Below are 27,509 nucleotides of genomic sequence, written 5' to 3' on the forward strand. Positions count from 1 at the left end.
CCACCAAACTAAGGTTTGTTTGTTTGTTTGTTTTTTATTAAAAAAAAAAAAAAAAAAAGCACTTTCTAAAAAGACTAAGCGAGAGCCAATGCTAAAACAGAAATTCCATCTCCAAAGTGAGTGCTGTGCCCAGAACGGCTCACCTATGCCCCCAGTGACAGAGCAGGGTGTGGGGGTTGTGGGCAGAGATTCAACAACTCCAGTTCTAATGCTATATTTCACCACTGCAAGAATCTGAGCACACTCTTGCATAATTCCATCTCACAAAGGCAGCATCAGGGCCCCCTCCTCAGGAAAGACTCCTGGATGTTTGGGCAGATCCCACTCAGAGCGCAGTTCTAACCTTACACTGGGATGTGGAAGACGGAGACTCCTATGAATACAAACTCCTTTCCTGCCAGATTTCAAGTTCACATTAAAGAGGTAAGTCAAAGCACTCGATTTTGGCCCAGTATCTGCTGCCCCCGGCCGAGGCTGGCACAGGCTGCATAACTATCAAGTGAGGTCAGCCTGATGTTCATGTAAAGGGCTCACCCGCCTCTGCCCTTTCCCGGGGCTCCACTGCCAGCAGATTAGCTGGGAAGGCCGCAGCCACATTACTAAACCTGTTAGCATTTGTCCCGCAGACCGAAAAATTTACCAAGCATATTCAATATTACAGTTTTGAAAGGATGTTGGCGTTTCACTACAAGGGAATCACTGGCCATCTGGTACGAAAAACACTTGAGCATCTGTGGCTCTAAGATATTTATATGTTCACTCAAACAAAAAAAGCCGACTTCCTTTATCACCACCATCCTTTCCTCTTTCTTTTTCTGTCCACCTTCCATCTCCTCTTGGGTTGGAGCCCATGAAGACTGTCCGAGCACTCTTCCTCCTGCTTACTTGGGAGCTGGTGTATGGGGGAAGCAGGCTTTGGAGTCCATCCGATACTGGGAAGAGGACAAGCTTTGTGTCAACTGCCTAAAGTAGTAGCAGCAACTACACAGCACCCCGCAGATGCTGGTGGCTATTGTTTTCCAGCTTGTGGGTGAGGCTATGGTTACTGAGGCAGAACAGTGTCTCAGAGGTGTTTTCCAAATGCTGTCGGCTATAATCAACATTATAGAAAGATCTCGAAATAGAGACTATCAGAATAGGTCACTGATGGGAAGGGAAGCACCATCTCACCAGAATATTTCCTTTGGCATTTGTTTCAGGGACCACTGGCTTCAGTTAAAAGTGAAAGCTCATAGTGTAGAACACTGCCTAATTCTACAGTTAAGTAGTCCTGGGTTCCTGCACCAAGCAGATCCAGTCATCCCCCTCCTCTTTGAAACTTTCAAGCGGCTCCCACTGAACAAAAAACACCACACCTCCCTTTTCAAATCTCCCTTTTCCCCACCATGTTGTGGCCACATTTCTGTTTTTCCAACAACCAAGTCAGGGCCTTGACAGCACTTTTCTCTGCTTGGGAAGATCTTACTTTAGCCCTTCACACAGCTGGCTCCTGTGGGTCTCAAGTTCAGTGCTACCTTTTCAGAGAAACCTTTGTTGACCACCGGGCTCCCCCAGCACGAGCGCCTCCTTGTCCCCATCCCCAAGGGGGCACCACCCTGCTCAGAACAGCCTTAATTTTCCCTCTTCTCTTAGAAATATTACCATGACAGACATTTGGAATTTGTCTTAGACTCTGGGCACCTTAGCTTCATCATTTGAAGAAATAAGCGGGGGCAAGAAAAAAATTCCTTCCAGCTCTAAAGCAATACAAGTGTCCCCCAGCTTTTCAAAAATTTGGGTCAAGCCACTTCGTTTGTATGAAAGCCCTAGAAGAGCACAGGTTTCCCCGTTATTGGAAAGTACAGTGTCCCTGTAAAAACATTCGCAAACAGAATTAATTAGAATGAAAAGTGTTCCCCGTTTTCCAAAAGTTCATGGTGGGCCACTTGCTTTTAAAAAAGACCTTACATTAACATGGTAACTGCCTTCCCCCAGGCCCCCACAAAAGCAAAAATCCTCTTTGGAGTTCTTTCGGTTAGTGAAAAACATACTAACGTAGGTCTTTCATAAAAGCAAAAAATGCCATAATGCAAAACTTACAGAAAGTGAGAGATAACAGCATCTGTTTTTGCTAACTGAAAGAAATTTGGAGGTTTTAGTTTTTGTTTGCCTTTATGGAAAAAGGCGAAATTAATGGCCCCCCAGCAAGCCCTTATAGAGACAATTGGCACCCCAAACACCCCCTGGGAACCACATCCAGCAGATCAGTCTAAAGTAGGCATAGTTCTGACCTGTGTCAGTGAGCATCTAGACTTTATGTTAGGTTATTTTGTGCACCCGTTAGTAAGATACATCCCAAAGTACCAAGAAAGTCTAAGGTTGGGCACCTGGGTGGCTCAGTTGGGTAAGCAGATGCCTTCAGCTCAGATCATAATCCAGGGGCCTTGGAATTGAGCCCCAAGTCGGGCTCCCTGCTCAGTGGGGAATCTGCATCTCCCTCTGCCTCTGCTGTTCCCTGTGCTTATGCTCTCTCTCAAATAAAAGCTTAGGAAAAAAGGTCTAAGGTTATTTTGGGAGTCTGGAAACACCCAAAATCTTTTCCATATATTAACAGTAATTGCTTCTTCTCTTTACACCATTTTGGGTTACAAAGGGTTTCATAGGGATGCTTTACTTTTAGCTGATGGGGGAAATCTGTATTTCTGTATTTCTGTTAAGCTCTTCTAGAAATTCTTAGTGTATGATCAGCCATTTTTCTTTCACTTTCAAATACACTACTCTCTCTGCACTGCCAGGAAGGTAATTTTATGCAAATGCATTGTCTTATTGTCCAAAGCTTACCCCTTTTAAGCATATGATATCTTAAAAATTTTTATGTATGTATGAGTGAAAGTCCCTCTAAAGTTGATTACATCCTCCTCTGCTATCAATAGGAAGGTCCTAAACACACTTTCGTTTTTTATTAAGGCTTCAGACTTCATCAGCAATTTCATTTAACTAGAATCACAGCAGAGCAAGGTTCTTAGAAGTACAATGGGCTGCCACATCTAGATGTGGTTTTCACAACTGCTCTCTGAATTGGTCTCTCTCGCTTCTGCCTCGATTGATCTGTTTATTATAATTCATCCTGAGCTGAGAAGCCAGATGCCAAGCTTTCAGAATTGTGTATTAAGTGAGTGCTCTAAGGGTAAGGGCTTGAGACGCTTTTAGGAGGAAAGTACATAAACTCTGTCCTTAGAAGCCTTTTGTTTACTTCCTAGTCCTCTGAGTACTAAAGCCCCAGGATCAGGACCCCTAGATACAATTCAGTACAGCAGTGGCAGCCTTGGGGGTGCCAAGAGGAGAGGACTACCATGCTTAACCACAGGCAGGGCTGCTGAAGCATGCTGGCTAATAAGGTACCTTCCACGTACCCAACTTGTGTAAATAGGTCAACATTTCCAGAAGGAAATGAAGGACATATTCCTAAATAACCTCTTCAGGTTTGTCTGTGGTTTAAAGTGCTCAGAGCATATCCTTTCAAATAATAAAATCTTAGGGGCACCTGGGTGGCTCAGTGGGTTAAAGCCTCTGCCTTCAGCTCAGGTCATGATCCCAGGGTCCTGGGATCGAGCCCCACATCGGGCTCTCTGCTCAGCGGGGATCCTGCTTCCTCCCTCTCTCTGCCTCCTTGTGATCTCTCTCTCTGTCAAGTAAATAAATAAAATCTTTTAAAAAAATAAATAAAAATAAAATAAAATCTTAAAAAACAAAGTTTTTATTTGACAGAGAGCCAGAGATCACAAGTAAGCAGAGAGGTGGAAGCAGACTCCCCACTGAGCAGAGAGCCTGATGCAGGGCTCTATCCCAGGACCCTGAGACCATGACCTGAGTCGAAGGCAGAGGCTTAACCTATTGAGCCACCCAGGCACCTCCCAAACTTTTTTTTTATTTAAAAAATGTTAACTTCCTAGGGTTGCAGGTCTCTGGTGCAACCCTTAACCCTTAAAAACACTTCAGACAAGTGCCAGCCAGCTTTTACAGGTACTTCAAGATCCTGACTATCTCTCTGGAGCATTAAAATATGTGAAGCCCTGTGCACCCCAGCCCATGACCCCCACAGGTAATCCAAACAGGGCAGAGTCACAGCCCAGAATCTTACTAGCTTCCAGGAAAAGGGTCCCGGAGTCTCTTGCCTAACAGTTTTGTTTTAACTCTGCTACATCAGCATCCGGGGGGGGAAAAAAAAAAAAGGATTAACCAGATCCAAAGGACTAAAAAAAGGACCTCAGGGGAAGGGAGACAAGACCAATGGATGTGTGTGAACATTTATGTAATGAGGAACATCTGGTTTGGGGCCCTTTTGTAATTTTGTTCTGGAAATAAGTTTAACTACCAAATCCCAAATGGTCTGACCATGACAGACACAGAAATCCTAAGCATACAGAAAGCACTCCAGTGTCCAACAGCAGAATTGTGGCCATATAAACTCTCCAAGGATATACCAATCCAGATAACCAAGGTTTCTGAATAGCTAGCAAGTTGTATCCAAAATGAGCTCTTTGGGCTACAAGACTGAGGTTTAATCATGTTTCCCCAATGTCTTAAACCAGGTCTGAGAAACCCAATCTTCGACTGGAGACTCAGGGTTGCCATTCTAAAATACTCAATCCATTACAATCATTTTCAACGTGCTACAGAGACAACTTAACAGCCATGGACGTTATTCCTTACGGGATACCCAAATTCATATACTATCCAGTTCAACTAAAATAGTTCCATTCTGTTTCTTTCTAAAATTATAACCAAGATTTTAAGGACCCTATGAGCTCTGAAAACATCCATAGGCGTTGTGCCATTTATTTTGGCCAGAAACCAACTTTTGCTTTTCTTGCAAATTTTTAATATGTTCCAGATAGGCTGCTGCCAAAGCCTCCAGTCCCTCCCCAACCAGCAAATACAGTGCTTCACTTCAGTTACCATCCTTCCAAAGCTCTCGAAAGCACGCTCTCCTTCCCGCACAGGACAGCGCTACTACCCGCTATGCGGCTTTCTCTCAGGATGCCACAGATTCATCAAGGTTCTGAGGTGTGGCCAAGGTTTCTTCTCCCTGGGCTAACTGGCTCTCCACGTGGGTTTTAAGCACCATCTTTAGGCCTGTGGCTGCTCCACCATACACACAGCTCAGATGTTGCTCCAGCTTTCTTCTGTCTTACCTGGTATTTCCACTGAATGAGTGGAGGGCTCCTTAAATTAAAGGGTTGCAGAAAAGAATATCCAAACCAACAGTTCCCTCAAGGAACCATCCTGCCAGGGAGTCTTATTCATCTGATCATCTTTGCCAGGAATGGGTATGAGAGACATAACCTAACCGCTCATGTGCCTCGTCCTTTCACTCCCTCTTTAAAGTATCTTATTATTATTATTATTTTTTAAAGACTATTTGTCGCAGAGAAACAGAATGAGAGTAAGCACACAAGCAGGGGGAGAGGCAGGCAGAGGGATAAGCACTTTCCCTGCTGAGCAAGGAGCCCAATGTGGGACGTGATCCAAAGACCTTGAGATCATGACCTGAGGGGAAGGCAGACACACAAACTGACTGAGTCACCCAAGTGCCCCTGAAGTATCTCTTTAATATATGCAAATCTTTATCTCCAGATTCCTAGGCTACACTCTCTTCTCTCACTTAGCAATGACATGTCCTCCGTAGTGTGGTCCTTGTCTCTAGTTAATCCTCCCAATCCATTCCATTTCACACTATGATCAAAGGGACCTGGAAGAAATTCCCTTGTACCAGTCTTGGATTTAACAATACTGTTATCTCCTGACATGGCCTATTAAAGGACCTTCAACAGCCTGAAGCCAACCTACTTTTCTAGCCTCAATTTCTAGGCATTCCCTTTTCCCTGCTTTAGTCCTGTGTTATGGCAATACTCCCTCAACATCAGGCACCTCCGTAATCTCACGTTTGTGCATTCCCGTTCCTTGCTTCTCTAACTCACTCTGAGACCTACCAGAAGATTCACTCCCCACCTTCCATTCATAAGACTCCCAGGACCTCTAGATAGACAGCCAACTCTTCCTCTCCTCCCTCCCGCGCATCCACCCATCTGCCTCCCACTCCAGTTCAAGGGTGGAAAGCTTCTCGCTTTTCTTGACTTCTCTCTTCAACCCCATGACCTAGCATAGTTACGTCCTTAATATATAGGAAGTACACAATAAATACTTAATTTAAAAGTTTTCCATCATGGAAATAAAGCCTTTAGTCTTCTGCCATACGTAAGTGAAATTTCAATATCATCTTTTTTCAAGAAAACATTTTCACAATACCATCTTGCTTTTAATAGAAAAATTGTGAAGCTCAAATAGCCTTAAGACATAAAAAAAAAAAATTTCTAGAAACCTAGTATTCATGGCTTTATAATTAAATTACTTTGTCAGTAGCCAGTGAACTATATTATCTTAGACCAATGCTAAAACCCAAAAGGTGATAGGGTAAGGAAATAAATTCTACCATTTCTTGTATGCATTTCCTTATTTTTATAAATTATATGGAATTTAAAGTATTCTCAGTAAATTTTAAAAAATACAATTAGGAACTATACATATGTAAACACGCAATTCAAAACTAAATGGTAGGGGCACCTGGGTGGCTCAGTGGGTTAAAGCCTCTGCCTTCGGCTCAGGTCATGATCCCAGGGTCCTGGGATCAAGCCCCACATGCTTCCTCCTCTCTCTCTGCCTGCCTCTCTGCGTCCTTGTGATCCCTGTCTGCCAAATAAATAAAATCTTAAAAAAAAAAAAAAAAAAAATCACACACAAAACTAAATGGTAGATTTTTTTGTTTGTTTTTTTTTTTATTAGTCTTACAGAGGAGGAAATTGTGGTCTTAAGAGTTTAAATTCTGGGGGCGCCTGGGCGGCTCAGTGGGTTAAGCCTCTGCCTTCGGCTCAGGTCATGATCTCAGGGTCCTGGGATAGAGCCCCGCATGCTTCCTCCTCTCTCTCTGCCTGCCTCTCTGCCTACTTGTGATCTCTGTCAAATAAATAAATAAAATCTTAAAAAAAATAATAATAATTTAAGTTCTGTGTCTAAGATCACACAATCATTCAGGGGAAGACCCGGGACTTAGATTTGCATCTTCAAATTAAAGTCTATTCACAAAATGTATGCAAACTTTTCAAATAATTGTGTTTTCACCAAATACCCAATCATAGGATGAAAACAGTGATATTAAATGACAAACATCATAGCATAAAGGCATATAGTTCCTATAGTTTTGTTTTGACTTTAAACAAAATTTGCTAGGGGCACCTGGCTGGCTCATTTGAAAGAGCATGAAAGTCAACCTTGGGGTCATGAGTTCAAGCCCCAAGATGGATGTAGAGAATACTTAAATATAAAAATAATAAATAAAAAGAAACTTGGCTAAATGTTGATTGCTGGAGGTATCTTATAACCACGAGGACAGCCAGCCTTTGGACAAAGTTTACAGAGAAAGGAGAACAGAGTCGAAAGGAGAACAGAAAAAATAGGAAAGACTTCTACTTCTGTTCAAGAGGGAATAAAAGCAACCAATTTTACCTTCCCATCTGAAACAGCCAAAATGAGAGAGAGTATATGAAACAGCTTTTTCAAGACACTGGATAGCAGTTAACACAAGGCAGAGATTCCTGATCTATGGGGGAGAAAAGCAAAGCGAGTCCTCCAATTGCCCCAACTTACTGCCAGAAGAGAGGAGGCTCTAGATCAGGGCCAGGAAGGTAAGGCAGAACCTGGAGTATGCCCTGAATTGAAGAGATAGAGCTGAAGGTCTGAGGAAACCAAATCAATTAGAGTTCACAGGACCAAACACCAGAGAACCCTGAAGATCTGCAGAGGATTCCCCCTTAAGGATTCAGTAGTAAACCAACCCATACAGGAGTACCAAAGTCCAAGTACCCAAAGCTGGGGCTAAGTGTGTTCCCACAAACCAGAATAGATTAACTCCTTATTCAGGGACATTGGGGAAAATATCCATAAAGGTCTTGCCTCAGTAGAGGGAGTAGCCCTAGAGACTTCTCCAGATCTAATTATAAAATCAAGACGGCAAAGGACTGAGCTACTTCCAAATAACTGTACTATAGAACAAGGCTTAAAGAACAGAGTTAGGAATATACAATTAACAAGCACCCAACAAGGTAAAATTCACAATAACTGACATCCAGTCAAAGATTACCAGGCGTGCAAAGAAGCAGAGAAACATTCAGAAAATAAAACTGAACTTAATCTTAATTCTGTCACAAGGGTGACAGAATTAGCTAAGACATTAGACCAGTTATTAGAACTGTATCCCACATGTTCAAGAAGTTTAGCATGGGTGGCTCAGTGGCAGAATTCTCTCCTGCCAAGAAGTTTAGTAAGGCTGCAGAAGATGTATATGTAAAAATCAATTTTATTTCAATATATTAGCAATGAACAGTCAGAAACTGCAATGTAATACCATTTACAATAGGAAAAAAAAAACACGAAACCGTGATACAGGTAACAAAAAAATGTGAGACTTGTATGTTAAAAAACTAAAAAAGAAAAAAAAAAAGGATGAGAGAAGTTAAAGATTTACTTGTCCTTGGGTCAGAAGACTCATTATTAAGATGTCCATTCTTCCCAAAATGATCTACAGACTCAATGCAATTGCTGTCAAAATCCCAGGTTTGTTTTTGATAGAAATTGCCAAGCTGGTTCTAAATATCATGTAGAAATTCAAAGGGCCTAAAAAAGTCAAAACAACTGGAAAAAGAAGAAAGTTGGGAGAGCTAACGCTGCCTGATCTCACAACGTATTATAAAGCTATGGCTATATAAAGAGTACAGTACTGGCATAAAGATAGACAGATCAACGGAATAGTACAAAGACTCCAGAAATAAAGATATACACATAGACAACTGGAATTAGACAAGCTGCAAAGGCCATGTACCTCTGGCAGCGAAGAAGGGATAGTCTTTTCAACAAATGATGCTGGGGCAACCAAAATAAAAAATCCATACTTTACACCAGAGACAAAGCTAACTCAAAATGGATCACAGACCTAAATGTAAGGTCATAAAACTTCTAGAAGAAAATACAGCAGAAAACTTTTGTGACCTTGAATTAAGGAAAGATTTCTTAGATAACACACGGAAAGTACAATCCATAAAAGAACAACTGGACAAACTGGACTTCATTAAAATGAACAACTTCTGTCCTCAAAAGACATCCTTACTAAGAGAAGGAAAATAGCCTGGGAGAACATATGTGCAATGTAAATTATCTGGTGAGAATTACATCTAGAATATATAAAGAACTCTCAAAATTAGGGAAATGGCTTTAAGCACATTTCACAAAAAAGTCATACCAATGGCAAACAATCACATAAAAAGATACTCATCATCACTGTTCTTAAGGCAAATGCGTATTAAAAATGCAATGAAATACCATCACCCACTTATTAGAATGGCTAAAATTAAAGACTGACTATATCAAGTGAAGACAAGAATGTGGACAAACTGGTATATCCTGCCGATAGGAATATAAAATGGTACCACTACTTTAAAAAGTTCAGTACTTTCCTTGAAAAGTTCAATCACTCCTAGGGAATAATCAAAGTAGATAAAAATGTAAGTCCATACAAAGACTTATACACTAATATTCATACAAGTTTTATAATAGCTAAAAACTGGATAGCCAAATAATGGATAAGTCCTAGTATATCCATGGAATGGAATATAATGCAGTAATTAAAAGGAATGAGCAACTGATACATGCAATGAAATGAATGAATCCCAAAATATACAAGCAGCCTAAAAAGCCAGACCAGAAAAGTACATGCTTTATGATTTCCTAGATCTAAAACTCTAGGAAATGCGAACTCTACTACGGGGCCAGAAAGCAAAGTAGTGGTTGCCTGTGGAGGTGGGAAGAGAAGTGGGATGGGAAGCGGGAATTGCAAAGGGGCACAAGGACATTTTTAGAGATGGATGTATATTATTTTGATCGTGGTGGTAGTCTCACAGGTGTACACATATACCAAAACTTACCAAACTACATTTTAAGTATGTGCAGTTCACTGCATGTCAACTATAACAATAAAGATGGTAAAATGTTTATGAAAACCCACCGAACTTGGTTAAACCATGAATGTATAAACAGAGTATTAACAAGCTTATCAGCATAATCACCCATTCAATACCAGCAACATCATTAATGCCCCAGTTTTCTAAACAACATATTCAGATGCTTTGAGTATATGAAAAGTTCAGACACAAATTTATTTTTCCTTGATTTCACCACTGTGCTTTAGAAACACATGAATACTGTTAAAACAATGTCCACAGTGATAGCAAAGTAACAGAAAAATAAAACTTTGCTTTATGGGTCACAAAATACTCAATGACTTATGTAAGAAACCTGAACATTCCTAATGACTGTCAAGAAATATTTGTGCTCAACATCTAATTCTAGTCCGTGTCCAGTAATGCATTAAAGGCATTACTGCCTTTAGATTTAAAGATTTAAATTTAGATTTTTAAAGTGCAATTCAGAAATACTGTACTTTCCAAACACCATCAATACCATTAAAAATAACTAAGCCAATGGAATATAATTATATCTGAAAAAAATACATATAAGTTAACTGGTTAAAAAAATGTCCACGTACACAGAATGCTTCATTCCCCAATGACCACAGCTATTTTTAAAATTATTTTTTTCCTTCATGTTTTTATTTAAATTGCAGTTAGCTAACAGTAGTATTAGTTACCGGTGTAGAATTTAGTGATTCATCACCTACACACAAACATCTGGGGGTTCATCATAAGTGCCCTCCTTAATCCCCATCACCTGTTTAATCATCCCTCTACCCCCCAAACCGCCCCCCCCCGCCGCCATGCAACACTCAGTTTATGCTCAATCGTTAAGAGTCTGCTTGACCATGGTTATTTAAATGAGATATAGCAGATATTTAAAAACATCCAAGTGAACAAGTTACCATTTATGAGCCTTTACTCAAAAGGCAAGACACTTACTTGTAAACCATTTCATCAACATTATCTCATTTAATCTTAACCCTATAAAGCATTATCATTCCTATTTTATAGATTAAAAAAACCGAGGTTGAGATAAAGCAATTTGTCCAAAGCTACACATTAATTAACACTCAAAAATGTTTTTTGTCTATTCTAGATTTATAGTTCAGAGTTATGTTATTTTTCTATAGGATCATAAGCTTATTAATTAACAATGCATTTTCTAAATAGTCACTTAAAGCATTCTTAACCTACATAGGCAAATTTGTCCTTCAAACTCAATGGATGACATTTCAGCCCTTAACATACCCCATCCCAGCTTTACTGGCTTTATGCATGGTAAGAATAAACTCAAATATCAAGGACATGTTTTATTTTCCTAAATTCACATGCACTTCTCTGCTAACTAGAGGACAATTTACCTTAACTTTGAGAGCCACTACACTGGGGTAAAAAAATTAGAAAAACTATACATTTGCTTTTAATTTTTATTTATTTATTTATTTATTTATTTATTTTTAAAAGATTTTATTTATTTGAGAGAGAGACAGTGAGAGAGAGCAGGAGCAAGGAGAAGGTGAGAGGGAGAAGCAGACTCCCTGTGGAGCTGGGAGCCCGATGCGGGACTCGATCCCAGGACTCTGGGATCATGACCTGAGCCAAAGGTAGTCATCCAACCAACTGAGCCACCCAGGCGTCCCTACATTTGCTTTTAAATGTTGTTTTCTGACACCTCTACAACCTGTACTGTGAACTCTGTAAAAGGAGATTTGATGAAATCTCACACATTGTAAATAATCCAAAACCTAGTATTGCGTGTTTAAGAAATGGACCTGAAGTCAGCCAGATTTCAATTCTGATAATGCCTCTGCTGTTAAGTAGCTGAAAAGGCCTGGCAGGCAGGTAACACTAGAGTGAATTCAAAAGTTGTCCTTACTGCCACGTTTGCAGCCTACGTTTCCTAAGTTTGTCTTTTAATGGGCAAATTCCAGTTATGAACAAAATCTGCACCTGAAAAGTTTGTGTATGCTGTGAAAAGGTAAGTGCTTTTCTTTTTTTTATATGTAGAGTAGAAATTTTAGCAGGCAAAAAGAGCACCCAGGAACATCCATCTTACCTCTCCCCCACAGTACTCCCCCATCCTAGGGCAAAATGAAGTGTTCTCTCCGCAACCCAGGAGTTAGAACTTCTCTTTCCTCCAGAAACAATAAATGGTGGCTAGGGTTAGGACCTCTTTCACCAAACGTGAAAGATGCATCTGTAAGCTGATCTGGGAATCTACGCATTCATAAGGTTGTCACAGGATAATACTTCTGATTTCTAAAAAGCCAGCACACACGTTTAGAATACAACCCATTTTTACCTCAGTGATTCGTAGCCTTTCCTTTAAGAGTTTAAAGACTATCTACAGGTGAATTTCAAAAATAACATTCTGGTTGAAATGTGTACATAAAAAAAATGTGTACATTAAAAAAATTTTTTTTAATTTTTAATGTAAAAAAAAGTTATTGAAACGGTTCTTACCAAACTACAAAAGCTAGGTGAGTCCAACCCTGTCATTTTCCACAAGAGGAAACTAAGGCTCACAATCATACAGGCAGTTTGGCAGGCTCTGGAATAGGATACAAGCGGCATTACAAATCCAGGGTTCTTTCTGATATACACTACCAGATACAGATACTGTCCTAGGAACTAGGGCTAAGCATTTCCAAAAGGCAGGGTCTTCTAACCATGGTTTTACGTGGTTTTTGTTTTGTTTTGTTTTGTTTTTTGGCTTCTAAGACTAAAAGTTCCCACAAAAAGCAGTCATTTGGTATCATATCAAGCAGTCCAACATATCACATCTCAAACACCATTTTCTGCCTGGCAAAGCCATCCTCCATCTCCGAGGGCCACACCACCCACCACACCCTTCTCTACTTTATCCATCTACCCAGCTGGTTTCTCAGTGACTTCTCAAGACTTCTGCATACAATACATGCTTGCTTGCCATCTGACCTTGCCTGCAGACTTCTACTTCAGCAGATGTGATCTGTGAGTTCCTCTGTGCGAGGAACGAGGAACGGCACTAACACCGAAGTAGTTAACGTCTCTCCTCCTCTTTTGTTGAGGCTCATCTCATCAAGGAACCCTCCCATGATAAATAAGAGACTCTGGTTTTCAAACTCCTTAAGTTGGCAACCATACTAAGAAATAATTTACATGTGGCTCTATACAGACCTGCTCACATGCACTCTCAAATAACTCAAAAGTTTGACGTGCTACGCTGCCTCTTTATGACAAAGTAATCCTCTTCATCTGATTCCATTTCACTTTTTTTTTTTTTTTAAAGTTCTGGAGAGGAAAAAAAAAGTCAAGGAGAACCTAAATTTGTCTGTCAACCTGCTCACGGATCATGATCTGCAAAATTCCCTACTCCAAAAGACGCTGGTTTATTAGGGGGGAAAGAAGCAAAGAGATGTGGGACAGAAAAAAAAAAAAAATCCAGGACCTGGGGATAGAGCACAGATCACTAAATGCACACAATACGCAAATGAACACACAATGTCAGATGCTATGAAGCAACAAGGAACTTCAGAATGAAACTGAATTACCGAACACAATACCACACACCTTTTCTGTCCAAAGTATGACAAACCCCTTCTAGTATAAATGTGAATTGCTATTATACTCTTGAAACTTAAAACACTGCAATTCAACTGTAAAAATCAGAATTATCGTCCAACTTTTGAAACTGACTAATTTTACAAGGAAACAGATATTGCCTCAGCGTAGCACCACCCTGACGCCTGGGTCAAGAGTAATAACATCAACTAAGAGAGAAATTTGCACCTGAGCAAGCGATGGAACCCAAATGGTTAAAAAAAAAAAAAATAGCACTTTTCAAAAAAGCATCGGATTATCTGAATGGTATCTACATGTGACTTTAAAAAACGGAAAGAGAGCACAAAAAGCTTTGGCAGAAGAAAACTGAATCTAAAGTGGGGGGCGCAATGCTTTCCACATCATTCCAATAAACAATGGTTCAACAAATTGAAAATTCAAAGACATTTCAGCTCTAGGCAGAACACATGTTGAAACTGACTTGTAAAGAAAGGATCCAGGCCACGGAAAGGCACTAACAAATCCCAGTTGCGAAGCTTGAAGAGTTCCCATGCATGGTGGTACAAGAAGTTTCGTCCTCTTTAGGAAAACCGAGTTGTAATGCCTGTTCTGTGCCTCAAAAGTGGTGGCAAAGCGTGGAGGGCGAGGAAGGGTGTGTGAAGAGATTGAGAGGGAGCTGATGAGAAGCAGATGGAGGTTTAAAAAGGAACCTGCAGGAGATGGGGCAGAAGCGAACATCCTGAAGACCTGAATCCTAGCGGCGACGGCCCTTCTAGGACAACCTGGTCCCCTCCTCACTGATCGCAAAAGCGTATTTTGACACCGGACGCGAGACCACGAGACACGGCTGGCAGATACACCAGACTGAAAACTCCTGGAGGCACCAAATGTCACACTTGCTCACGCTCGCGCCCTCCCAGCGCCTAACCCATTTGTTCAACGAAGGGGAAAACCCTAAGAATGAATGAATGGGAGAGGGAAGTCTAGTGAGAATGTTCGGGCAGGGCCCCACGCTCGGGAGAGCTCCGGGCGCCCGTCGGGGGAGAGCAGGGACAGCGCACCCGGGCGGGGACGCGTCCGGGGACCCTCGGGGCGCACCGCAGGGCGCGGACCGCCTTGGGGGCGCGGGGCGCGCCTCGCCGAACAAAGGAGACGCGAGGTGGCCTGACAGGGGCGCCCGGCGGGGGCGGAGGCCGCGGGCGCTCACCTCGTCGCCCCACTTGAGCACGTCCTTGTGCCGGTCCTTGACGGCGTGGTAGATGTGCAGGAACTGGAGGATCCCGTGCCGCCGCACGTGGTCGGCGTGGCGCTTGGTCTCCTCCCAGCTCAGCGGCGAGCCCTGGGACAGCAGCCCCATGGCTGCCCCCTCCTCCTTCTCCTCCGGGCTGACCGCGGCCGCTGGCTCAGCGCGCGGGGCGCGAGTCCGACACTCAGCTGCCGGCTAAAAGCCGCGGAGGCAGCGGCTGCTGCGCCCCGTGGGGGCGCCCTTGGACCACAGCTGGCGGAGGGACGGTCCGCTCCGCTCCGCTCCCCCGCGCGGGGTCCTGGCCGCCCAGGTGACCGACTCAGGGGTCCGGCGCGCCGCGCGGACACGGAGGCAGAGGACGGGAGGGCAGGCTGAATGGCTCTCGGCTCGGCGGCCTCGCCCTTCGCCCGCTCCGGCTCCCGTCCCGCTGCTGCTCCGAGGCGGCGGCGACGGACCCTACAGCCACAGTGCGGCAGCGGCTCTCGCTTCTCTTTACCGGTGTCGTGCACTGGCTTCTTCCTACTTGTGACCAAGACCTGCGCCGCCACAGAGCATGCCCAGTCTTTCTATCTGCTCCCTCGCAGCTCCAGGGTGCGATCCGTCGCTCCGGGTTTTATAGACTACGGGCGGGGGCGGGGAAAGAAGGCGGTGCAGGAGAGGAGGTGTGGCCGAGCGCCCAAAGAGCCTCAACGAAGGCCTCGGGGGAGGCGTGCGCAGGCGTGGTTGGGGCGGAGTCAAAGGGGCGGGGGTGTGGGGAGCGAGGTCCCGCACGCTTTAAAGCAAAGGAGATAGAGGAAAACCTGTGTTCTTTAACCCAAAGAGATAAATTTTGAGCCGGGGAAGAAATTTGGTTATTTGAATTAATAACAACCCAGTGTATTCATTTTGAGGTGAGAAAAGGCCTCACGCCCATAAAAAACAGGTGAGAGCTGCAGGGTATGGTAATAACATCATAGCTTGGGAGTCAGAAGAAACACCTGTTCAATTCCAGTTTCCACTATCTACTGACTGTGAGATCTTGGGCACGTTATCTCCATACCCGTGTAAAATTATATGAATTCTGTCTTTTATGGCTGTTGTAAGAGTGCGCACGATGCAGACGTGCTTAGGGTCGATGACCACTAAATTACCTGGCTGTTAAGAGGAATCAATTTTTCTACAGGGTTTATGTATATACAATGTGTTATTGCAAGTATTTGTGTATTCTCTAAATTAATTATTTGATGACATAAAGTCTTTGGATGGCTCAGACACCATTCATGGCAACAAAAGGGACTTCGTCAACATCTTCAGACGGATATTTAAAGGAATCATCTCCAACAGCATATCCCCCATCCAAAGCTAATATTCATCCATTATGTGACTAAAATGATGTTTTCATGAGCTTACCAAGGAGAAAATATTAGAAACAACTGGGATTGATCCTGTCCTGGTGGGAAAGAGAAAGGCGGTACCTCACCCCCATAAATCTGTGTTGACAGAGTGGTGATGTCAAGGAGGGAAAAAGAGACAGCAACTAGATCACACATGTTCTGAGGCCAGAACGTGTGTATTTATTGTGCTCACGTCCATCAACTACAAAGCTAACATTAGTAAGCATTCAGTAACTGCTGAATGAATACAGAGTTGTAGGACTCTCTTCTCCCACACCCCTTCATAGTGGATGTGTCCCTCTCAGGGATTGGAGACATGGATACCCAAAGTCTGGCTGTAATTTCCACAGTGGAGTGTGTGTATGTGTGGCCTGCGGATGGGGACAGGGCTGTGGGGGTGTTTGAAGCTCAGGTGATGCTTCCATCCAGAGCACACAGCAAGAATAAAAACCAAAACTCATTCTAACTTGTTCATGGCTGACTCAGCAACCTCAGCTACTGCACCCACTCTTCCTTTACCCTCTGCACCAATATCACCAGGCTTGTTCAGTCCTGGCCTTCCACTGTTTTTCCCTGCTTGGAATTGTCCACCTGACACATTCCTGTTTATCTGTTGAGTCCCAGATATTCCTCTCCCTAATTTGGTTGCATTTGTACATGCATCTGTTTCTACAGTAGGATAAAATCATTTTAAAAAATTTCCACACTAGTGACTTCCTCTAAGGATAAAGATGATTTATATGTTTTGATTTTTTTTATTTTTTATTTATTTTTTTAAAGATTTTATTTATTTATTTGACAGAGAGAGATCACAAGTAGACAGAGAGGCAGGCAGAGAGAGAGAGAGAAGCAGGCTCCCCGCCGAGCAGAGAGCCCGATGCGGGACTCAATCCCAGGACCCCGAGATCATGACCCAAGCAGAAGGCAGTGGCTCAACCCACTGAGCCACCCAGGCGCCCCTGATTTTTTTTTTTTTAATAGAAAAGTGCTTGTATAAATCTTGGCTTCCTGTGGAAGGCAGGGAGTGTGGGAAGTTGGGAAGGCTGTGTTGCTCATGTTTCATATGCAGGAGAGGGATCTAAAAGATCATTTTTTATTCTCAAAATCTCATCTCACATTTGCATAGGCCTGCATTGTTCAACACAATAGCCATCAACCACATGCTGAGTATTTGACACATGGCTAATTTGTAAAACTGAATTTTAGTTTTATTCTAACCCACTTAAATATAAATTTCAAAATTGATATTCCATTTGGTTACTGGAAAACTTTTACATAAATTTGGAGCAGGTCGGGAATGTGAATTTACTTTTGGGTCTGTTAAATTTGTGATATGGAAAAATCGAGTATTTCCAATGAAAATGTAGTGGCCTAGGAGAGGTACTGTGAGTGTAATGCACATACTAGATTCAAAGACAGTACAAAAATAAAAATGTAAATATTTTATTAATAATCATATACTGACTACGTTGTAACTGTATTTTGGATATGTTAAGATACAGTATAGTGCTTAAACTAATTCACCTGCTTCTTTTTAGTTTTTAAAGGTGGTTCATGAGAAATTTAAGATTATCTCTGTGGCTCGCATTCCACTTAATTGAAACACAGCAGGTGTAGACATTTACACTTTGCAACGCACACACTTTTCTCCTACACCTGCTGGATTTCCTCACAATACCTGAAGCTGGGCTCTTGGGAGAGTATCCGTTTCGTTTTAATGAAGAATACAGGCACAAGGGTGGATCAGTAAGAGACTAAGTTCAAGTCTAGCCAAAGCTTTAAGAGGTACTGAATGTAGTGACAGTTAATACGTAATTTGAGTCATTCTGCCCCAGATTCCGGTTGACACAAAAGGGGGCCTCTCCCACCCGAATTCAGGCAGCACTCTGAAGGGCCCCCGCGCTCTGTTCAATCTCAAATCGGGTGCGGCACCGTGGCACTATTGGGCAGTTAAGTCAAAGTTAAACCATGGTCGCCGCAGTGCCTTTACCAATTACTGTTACAGGTGGAGGGAGGGGTGGGGGTGAACCCACCACAGATCAACTGAAGTCACATTCAACAACAATCAATCCCCTCTATTTGACAGCGTTTTTCATTTTTAAGTTTACTTCTCCTTCTGTACTCCTACGACTAAGTTTTCAGAGACCAGCCCCGGACAGATCTTTTAGGGTTTTCATGGTCGCTAAGCGGAAAAGGCGCTCGTAGACAGCAGAATCAGCTCTTCTCCAGGCCTGCCCAACTGCGGATGCCTGTTCACATACTTCGCGGAAAAATCCCGGACTCAGTCCCCCTGAATCAACCACCGCCAGCTGCGAACGCTACAAGGGTTCCCCGCCTCCTACACGGGGTACAGCCGCAAGCCCCGCCTCCAGGACTGCCCGGAAAACCCGGACCGTGGAGCCGGGAGGCTGGCGACGCGGCGCAATCGCGGGGTCGAGCTGAGCATGCTCGGAGAGCGGCTCAGTCGCGGGAGGAAGCGGCGCGGGCCGCGGGCGCTGCACGCCGCGTCGTTGTTGTGATAGAGCCCTCGCCACGTGACTGCGCCAGGCCCGCCTCCAGGCGCGCGGTGCCGCCTCCCAGTGACTCAGCACTTTGTGCGGTTTCCGTGCTAGAGGTCAATGCCGGGGATGTTGCTCGGGGGCAAAGTCTCGGCGCTCCAATCTTCTCACTCCCCCACCCCCACCGCTGCTGAGAGTGTTGCAGCAGCCATTTCAGACTTGTTGGTTTTCGGGCCTCTCAGCAAGGAGAAAAAAATACATTTCCCGATGGTCACGCCGGTTCCAATTTTCCCTGAGTCAGCAGCTCCGCTGAGATCGTGGAGATCAAATGAGGAGAGCAGAGGGCCTGTGCCTAAGGGTCTCTGCGGTGGGGTGGGGTGGGCTGGGGGTGGGGGTTTACAGGTTCAGGCCGCTTGGGTTACCTGCTTCAACCCTACTGTTGTGTTTGGTTTCAACATCCCTTAGATACTCTCCAGGGGGTCTCAGTAATTTACTCTTCGTGGCGCACCTGTTTTATGCTAAGCACTTTGATCTAGAATTCATAGAACAATCTTGGTTGTTTGCTATAATTTTATAGATAAGGCAACTGAGATCTACTAAGAGTAACTAACAGGCAGTGGTCAGGGATCTGAACTCCGTTTTACTTTCTACTATACCTCATGGCTGGGATGAAGCTGAGGGTATCTTTCTGCTTCCTGGCTCTTGATTTTGCCTCCACTAAGACCTCCTTTCCTTTGACACTCCCTTACCCCCAAAAGATCTCTGTTCAGACAGGTGTTTAAGATTTTCTTGCTTTGTATTTTAATTCATTGGTAGAAACAAACTGCTGTCTCTTAACTCATGTGTACACAGTACAAAATGCTTAAGATGCATAAAGCATTTTTCCCCTACGACTGCATTATACTTGGAATTTGATTTGAGTACGTTGAAGTACCCCAGGCCTTTTATCATAGAAGTGCAGCACCCGAAAGACTGTGGTCTTCACCCTAGCTCAGGGTAACCTGCCCAATCTAAGTAAAGTTGTGTTCCTAATCATCAGAGACCCTTCCTTCTTCACCTGTTCAAATGAGGTTTCCCTTCCAACCTAAACATTCTCTGATGTAATGCTACTAAATTAGTTGAAAAAGTACAAATCTTTTTGTATTATGTGGTATTTCTAACACATGTTGAGCTGCGCAACTGTCCATTCCAAGTCAACCAAACACAGACCCCCAGTCAACTTGGTTTTTAAAGCCCACTTTTAGTTCACAGGGAGTGAAGTATAAACGTGCTTATATTCATGTAGAGTTGCCAAAGGTCTGCTCTGTCAAGTGAAGGCCTTTGTGAAGTTGGGGAAACTTGAGTGCATAAAGAAGATGAGTAGGAGTCCGTGGGGTGAGATTAGAGCTATGGGAATGAGAGAGGATGCTTTTAAAAGCAAGATCTCTCAGGAGGCGTGATGGAATCCAGAACACATGTCCAGTATCTTGGCCTTCTTACGAGATGATAGGCAAGAAGATGAGGATGCCAAGACTGATGTGTTGGGGCAGGAAAGGTAATGGCTGAGTCCAGGAGACTTCCTCTTTTTCACTGGAGCGTGGTTAAAGAAACACAACTTTTTATTACAGACATTTGCAAACAAGCAGAAAAGTACATGTAATATACCTATTGTTACTATTATCCATCTTCAGTGTCACCACATGACTAATCTCCTTTCAGGTATTCACTCCCTCCCCATAATTTAAAGCACATCTCACTGGTGCATGATCTCAGGTAGTTTGCTCTAAGTCAGGAATGTAAAAGACAATTGGAGCAATTGGTATGAGGGATGATTCAAAAAAGTGAAAAGGAATAGCAACAGGCTACTCCCTTGCTGGAAATCAGTTTCCTTTCTCCTGAAATTGGAGACAGTTGGTGTTAACCAGTTGTTTTTATTCCAAGGTTTTTAGCTATGTTCTACCTTAGGTGACCTTGCATTTAAAAACTAGAACTAAAAATCCATCCTTGTCACATGTAGTATAAACTGTGCCATGATGGCTGGCAGGGAGAATGATTATTATCAGAGGAGGCCTATTGTCAAATCTGAGTACGGTCTTTAAGGCATGTGTTTTACATTTGTTAAGATCTTAATTTTAGTCGCTACCCTTTTCCTCCCATTTCACTTACCTTTGTTCACATAAATATATGTGAACTTGATTCTAGATTAGATAACACCAAATAATTGAACTGTGGCACACAGCACCCCATCATTTGTGGCCGAGGAAATGTGAAAAAGGACTCATCATAATCACATCAGTTAGAAAAGCAGTGGTCCTAGATATCAAGCAATTTTGCTTTGTTAAGACCAGTTCCTGGAAGCAAAGACAAAAACAAAAGAGTAACACAGTTGTACTTCCGGAAAGTGTTTTTCCACACGCGATACCTTCTACAGCCTATTTTAGTCCCATCTAAACTATGGTCCCATCTCAACCTTGGTTTACATGTATCAGGATTAACTCTAAATATTAGATGGGTATCTTTATTTTTTTTAATTCTTTTTAATTTCTTGTATTTTTTATTTATTTGTCAGACAGAGAGCAAATGAGCACGAGCAGTGCTCCCCACTGAGCAAGGAGCCGGATGCCGGACTTGATCCCTGGATCCTGGGATCCTGATTTGAGCCAAAGGCAGATGCTTAATGGACTGAGCCACCCAGGCACCTAGAATGCATCATTATTGCTTCAGCCTTGCCAGCACTTGGCAGTGGACACTGATTAGTGAATATTTCATCACAAACTGAGGTCCTCAGGAGTTGAAATTTAGCAGATAGTTTTTCCCCTGCTTTTCCCTATGAAAATATCCCCAGTCGATCTTCTTCTAAGAAGACAGTACAAAAGAAGGCTAGCCCAGGAAATGTCTTTCTTCTCTGGGTAGAGGAGCCCCTGGTTTGAGACAGGTGGTGAGGTCCCTCCTCATCAGGGTGATGGCTTGAGCCCTCACATTCACATCATTTTCTCCTCACTAAGTCTTTCCTGGCAGTACCCTCATCTGACCTCCTGCCTTCGAGAGGTTTTAATATACAGGCTGTCTTAATATAGCATATAATGTAACATATAATAGGCTGCCTTACTGTATATGTCCCACTCTCACACCTTACAGAATTTTTTTTTAAAAGATTTTATTTATTTATCAGAGAGAGAGAGCAAGCGAGCACAGGCAGACAGAATGGCAGGCAGAGGCAGAGGGAGAAGCAGGCTCCCTGCCAAGCAAGGAGCCTGATGCAGGACTCGATCCCAGGACACCGGGATCATGACCTGAGCCGAAGGCAGCTGCTTAACCAACTGAGCCACCCAGTCGTCCCACATCTTACAGAATTATAATGTGAGTTCATTTTAGATATGAAAAGAAACTGAGCTAAAGGAAAGTTGAATGCTAGAACCTTTACTGAAATCCAGGACTTTTGACTACAAATTCAGGACCCACTTTGGCCCAAGAGTGATGGTGTAATTTCATTCAGCAGCAACTTTCAAAATGTTGTCGTCTTTACTTTGTTGGGACTATACAAAAGAAACTCTTAAATTTGATATTTTAAGGTTTTTTTTTAAAAAAACATACATTTCTCTTTCTCTTTCTATGCCCTTTGACTTCTTTGTTCATAATTTCTGGATTATAGAGTCAGAGATTTGTCTTGTGCTCATGGAGGAAGATATAGAGAAAAATAAAAAAGCGGATGAGGGGTGGAATCACCAATCACTCAAAGAATAGCCTTAAGAGGTGAGAGTACCATAAGAGCTACTACAGCCACCTTCAAGATATGGTTTCTTTCTTTCTTTTTTTTTTAAGATTTTATTTATTTATTTGATAGAAAGAGACACTGTGAGAGAGGGAACGTAAGCAGGGAGAGTGGGAAAGGGAGAAGCAGGCCTCCCGCTGAGCAGGGAGCCCCATGCGGGCTCCATCACAGAACCCCAGGATCATGACCCGAGCCGAAGGCAGATGCCCAATGACTCAGCCACCCAGGCACTCCCAGAAATGGTTTCTTTTTAAAAGAAAATCCTAAGAGTGATCCATTAAGTAAATCCTTTAAGTAAATCCATTAAGTAGATTCAGTAAATAAAAGACCCTACCTTTATAGTACCATGTAATCATATCATTCACTAAAATCCATGGTATTGAAAATGAAAATTCTCTGCCCAGAAATGCATGCACATATCATAGCTCTTTTTCTTGTCCAGGAAACCAAACAACTTATGCGAGACATCATGAACCACCTTCACATGCAGGGAACTGATCAGGATTCACCTTGCCCATCCTGATCAGTATGGTCAGGGGACTAGTCCTGTGGTTGTGGGCATGCATGGTAGGGAAATTCACTAGGTTTTTTTTGAGTCATAATTGGATTGCAATGTTTATTAAAATAGCTAAAAACTTGAATGTGAGGATTTGTCCACGAAGATAACATTATTATTAGAGTTAGGCCACTATCTTCTTGTTTTCACTATGCAAAACAAATAACGAAGAAATATTTTTTACAGATGTCTTTTAATATTTATAAACATGGATTAAGTATGTCCATAAACTAGCTACGAAATTAGTACCAATGTTGATCTCGGCTACAAAGAACGTCTGGGAGTTTGGACAATATATAAACTTCCATGATTATGTAACTAAGGCAATTCTCTGCCAGCTGGATTAAATTTGTGTTTGTTTATTTAACAAATATGCACTAGGTACCCACTCTGCACGGGTCCTGTTCTTGATGGTGAAGATCCTGGGTGAATGGGAAAGGCAACAATTCTGTTCTCATGGATCTTTCCTTCTGGAGGGAGAAGACAGACAGTAAGAAAATAAACTCAATAATTTTAGATGCCATTTTGAAGAAAATAATAGCACTCATTGTTTTCATGAAAATTTGTGTATATCAGACTGTCTTCTGGTTAGTTTTGCTAATGAGTTAGCTACTAGCTGTTATATTGCACACAGAAAAAGCCACCAGCTCTGGAAAATTTCCCTTTGCTCCAGCTCGCGATAAAAATCTCTCAGTTGAAGAATTTCCCCCCACTCCCTTTTTTCTTCAGGTAGGACATATAGCTTCCTTCTTAGATTTCTTCAAAATGAGAATCAGTAGGAAATGTTATGGAAAGATTGATGCTTTGGTTACCTTGGACAGTCCTTGGTTTCTGTTATGGATCTATAGGCCTTAGAAGCATAATATTTAAACAGTATTTAAACAGTATCTAAAGCCTGAGGGGTTTACAGGAGATTTATGATGGAACTTATTTATGATAAGAACTTATTTATGATGGAACTTATTCAGGAAGTCAAAATAGTGTCAAAATGTCAATGAATATCTGATTTGATGTTAATTACATTGACTGGACTTGTTACATGATTAAGGTTTTTGGTTTTTTGTTTTTTTTTTCCGAACATTACTCGGGATGAAAACGGTAAGTAATAGCATGCCTTTGCTAACATTACACTATACTATTCTGCAGGTAGACTGTATTGATAAAAAATTCCTAGCACAGATGGTGGAAGGCATCTAGAATGTAAAACTAGAGAGGAAAAGTACACAGAATCACATTTTTCAGAAATCTGGTACATTTCATGATGTCAAGTTTGTAAGGTATAAATAAGCTAATCGATACTCATTATATTACTTTCTATTACTCGCAAGGTTGCTTATAAACCCTTTTTTTTCCTTGTAAGAAAACAACATAAATTCTGCTTGAAGATGGAATCTTCAATAAGAGTTTCTCTCTCTTATCTATTTAAAATTTTTCTAGATGGGGCACTTGGCTGGCTCAGTTGGTAGAACATGAGACTCTTGATCTCAGGGTTGTATGTTCGGGCCCCACATTGGGTGTAGAGATTTTTTTTTTTTTAATCTTATAAAAAATTTCTAGATGTAAAAAAGGCAATTCAGGGTCATCACTCTTTAACTAAAGTAATATGCCTTGAGGTTTCCAAGTTTCAGTTTTCAAGTTAAGACTAGTTTAGACAGTTTCAGGCTGTTTGTTTTATATTCAGATGATTATATGGTAGTTTATTTAAAGGCAGAAACATGCCAACGTAAGCTGGCAAATATTTACTTCAATATTTAAAGTCTGTTAACAGCCCAGTTCAGTTAACGTGTCGTTGCATGACTCATGAACACTGGATTTCTTGAAACTGTGCTTAGCCCACTGCTGAAATAATTAAAAAAACAATGGCTATTATGTTTTGTTTTCTCTGAGGCTTGTAGTTTAGGGATCGCGTTAGTATTGCATTCCAGAGTCCCAGGGGAAGGACATAAAAACTGGTGCAGATTATGAGACGTTACCAGAAACTAGAGAGAGGAAGAAAGAACAGAAGGGAAAAAATGAAAGAAAGAAGAAAGGGATAAAGAGAAAGAAAGGAAAGAGGACAGGAATAGTGTCTTAGATTCCTGACCTCCAAGCTCGGTTTCATTCAGACTCTTAAGCATCCTCTCATTTGATTCCCAACAATACAAGCTGGGCAACAGTATCTCTATTTGCCAGTTGAATAAAGCAACGCTTTATAGATTTAGGCCTACTTGTAAAGTTACATATCTAGTAAAGGACAGAATCCAATTTCAAATCCAGTGTTCACCACCTTGCTTCTCCACTTCCGTTCTCCAGGCATACCTCTGCCATGGGCTCTTTCCCAATACGATAGGAGAACAAAGGTCCCAGGCCCAGGGCTCTCCTGCCAAGTCAGCTGTTGGCTCCAAGGACACTGAGATCAGTAGCCTTTCTTTCCCTGATGTTGCCTGATTTTCTGTAGCATTTCTGGGGAAATGGGCATTTCTTCTTTACTTCATGTGGTGGCAGCACCATCTTGGAGGGCAGCTCTCCATCTGGTTGCACGGGTTCATATCCTGCTTCTCAGTGATATTCTTTGAATTCCAGTAGTCAGTGAACACTTTGCAGGGGTTAATGGAGGAGCTGGGAAGGGTATGGGTTAATAAAGAGAGGTAGGTAGAGGAGTAGAGTTAGCGTACTGGGGAAAATATGAATAGATCTAATGCATATTTTTTAAGCCTCCTAGGTGCCAGGTATGTGCTAGATGGTGAGACAAAAAAAGTGAGCAAAAGACCTGGTAGTTCTCTCACAGTTTATAGCTAAGCTGGGTAGGAAAAGACTGGTGTTAAATAAAGAGCCGTATGTCATGTAGACGTAACATTGATTGATGTTTATGCTCAGTTAGAATAAAGAGTTCTGTTTTTAAAAAATAAATAGCCATATCAATTAATGCATAATTTAAATTGTTATGCTTTATGACAGTAAAAGAAGGGGGGGTAGGAGAATATAGTTTAGATGGGACAGGGGGTGACTGTTCCAGGTCTCAGGAAAGGACTCTCTGGGAAAATGATGTTCCAAACAACATGTTTATCAACAGTTTGAATCCTGAAATCTTGTATTATTGAGGATTCCAGAATAATAACATTGTTAACCTTTGATGAAAATTATAGGTAATAGTAAGAAATACATTTGTTTTTATTAAATACACATGCTTTTCCTATAGCTTTTAAAAGTAAATCGTAGCTGGAGGCAAATATTTCTACATATGCTATTATAATTATACATTTGAAGAAACTATTACTGTCTTTGTATTTCCTGGAGTAAACCAGGAACACCAATTTTTACAGGTAGAATAACTATTAGGGCACCTGGGTGGCTTAGTCGGTTAAGTGTCTGCCTTTGGCTCCGGTCATGATCCCAGAGTCCTGGGACCCTGGGATCGAGCAGGAAGCCTGTTATCTCTTTCCCTCTGCCTCTCCCTCTGCGCTCTCTCTCTCTCTCTCTCTCTCTCTCTCGCTCACTCTGTCTCTCAAAAAAAAAAAAAAATAAAAAATAAATAAATAAACAAAATCTTAGGGGAAAAGAAACTATTATGTTGTGAAGGGATTTCTTTTTTCCTCATATCCCCCAACTAACCAAAGTTGACTTCTTCTTATACATATAGATTCTCTTCTCACTATTTAATGTCTGTTTTAATGTTAATATTCTATGGTATGTGGGCTACATCTCATTTTTAAGTCTTATGTAAGCCCATAGTGTTTTGTACCCGGTAAAATGTTACTTAAATACTTATTTAGGACACACTACATTTTCATAAAGAATAAACTGATGAAATTTTAGCAGCATCTAATGTTGTTAAAGATGAAACATGCCGAAAACTTTTTTAGAAAGTATTTAATAAAATATGTACTTACCCCCTTTTGGGGGGTATAAATCATCACCTTGTTTTCTACTGAAAGTTCCTTTTTAAATAGCTTACATTAACAAAATGAAGTTATCTTAATTAGTGGGAAAGAGTATTGATAAAAATCTTTTACAGTCCATACTTACCTGTATACAAAAACTTTTTGTAAAACTGGATACTCCTATTTCAAAATGTAACAGTAATGTTTGTAAAGACTCTCACCATCATCAAAGCATTAAAAGCACCATTAATCTTTTATTTCCTGAGTAACAGGAAAGTTTTTTAAGTTGCATAAATATCATATTTCCTTGGTTCTAATTCTTCTTTGTTATAGTTTATGATATCTGAATTCAAGATTTATTTTATAATCATTGTTTATGATTGATTCATAAGCAATTTTTTTCTCAAACAAACAAACAAACAAAAAAGCAAACCCTCTGATTTAAATCCATGTGCAATTTAGCCACTATAGCTTCAGTGTGCAGAGGCCAGAAGGCACTGGGCCTCAGTGCCAAACTCTGATTGCTCTTCTTGATCTGGAAGCAGCTCTGCTCAGAGCCCACTGGTCTCCAAGTCTCTCTTGGAAGCTTCCGTGGAACCTCCTTACCTTTCTGCCTGTCTG

General features: G+C 41.8%; 1 protein-coding gene and 1 long non-coding RNA gene across 2 annotated transcripts in view; both read right to left on the reverse strand.

The window, feature by feature from the left end:
• Positions 1-15,452, reverse strand: part of GCLC (glutamate-cysteine ligase catalytic subunit) — a 47,407-nt gene extending 31,955 nt beyond the window's left edge. The window contains exon 1 of the mRNA XM_032340271.1: positions 14,812-15,452. Within this exon, the coding sequence (XP_032196162.1) occupies positions 14,812-14,961 (150 nt within the window). The 5' untranslated portion in view covers positions 14,962-15,452. The remainder of the gene's footprint in view (positions 1-14,811) is intronic.
• A 4,619-nt stretch (positions 15,453-20,071) lies between these two features.
• Positions 20,072-23,495, reverse strand: LOC116588767. The gene is made up of 3 exons (XR_004285068.1): positions 23,418-23,495; positions 20,867-21,051; positions 20,072-20,290 (listed from the first exon to the last, which is right to left on the reverse strand). It is a non-coding gene; the product is annotated as an uncharacterized LOC116588767 (long non-coding RNA).
• Positions 23,496-27,509: the final 4,014 nt, after the last annotated feature.

The sequence above is a fragment of the Mustela erminea genome, chromosome 4, assembly GCF_009829155.1.
Source record: "Mustela erminea isolate mMusErm1 chromosome 4, mMusErm1.Pri, whole genome shotgun sequence".
Classification (NCBI taxonomy): Eukaryota; Metazoa; Chordata; class Mammalia; order Carnivora; family Mustelidae; genus Mustela; species Mustela erminea.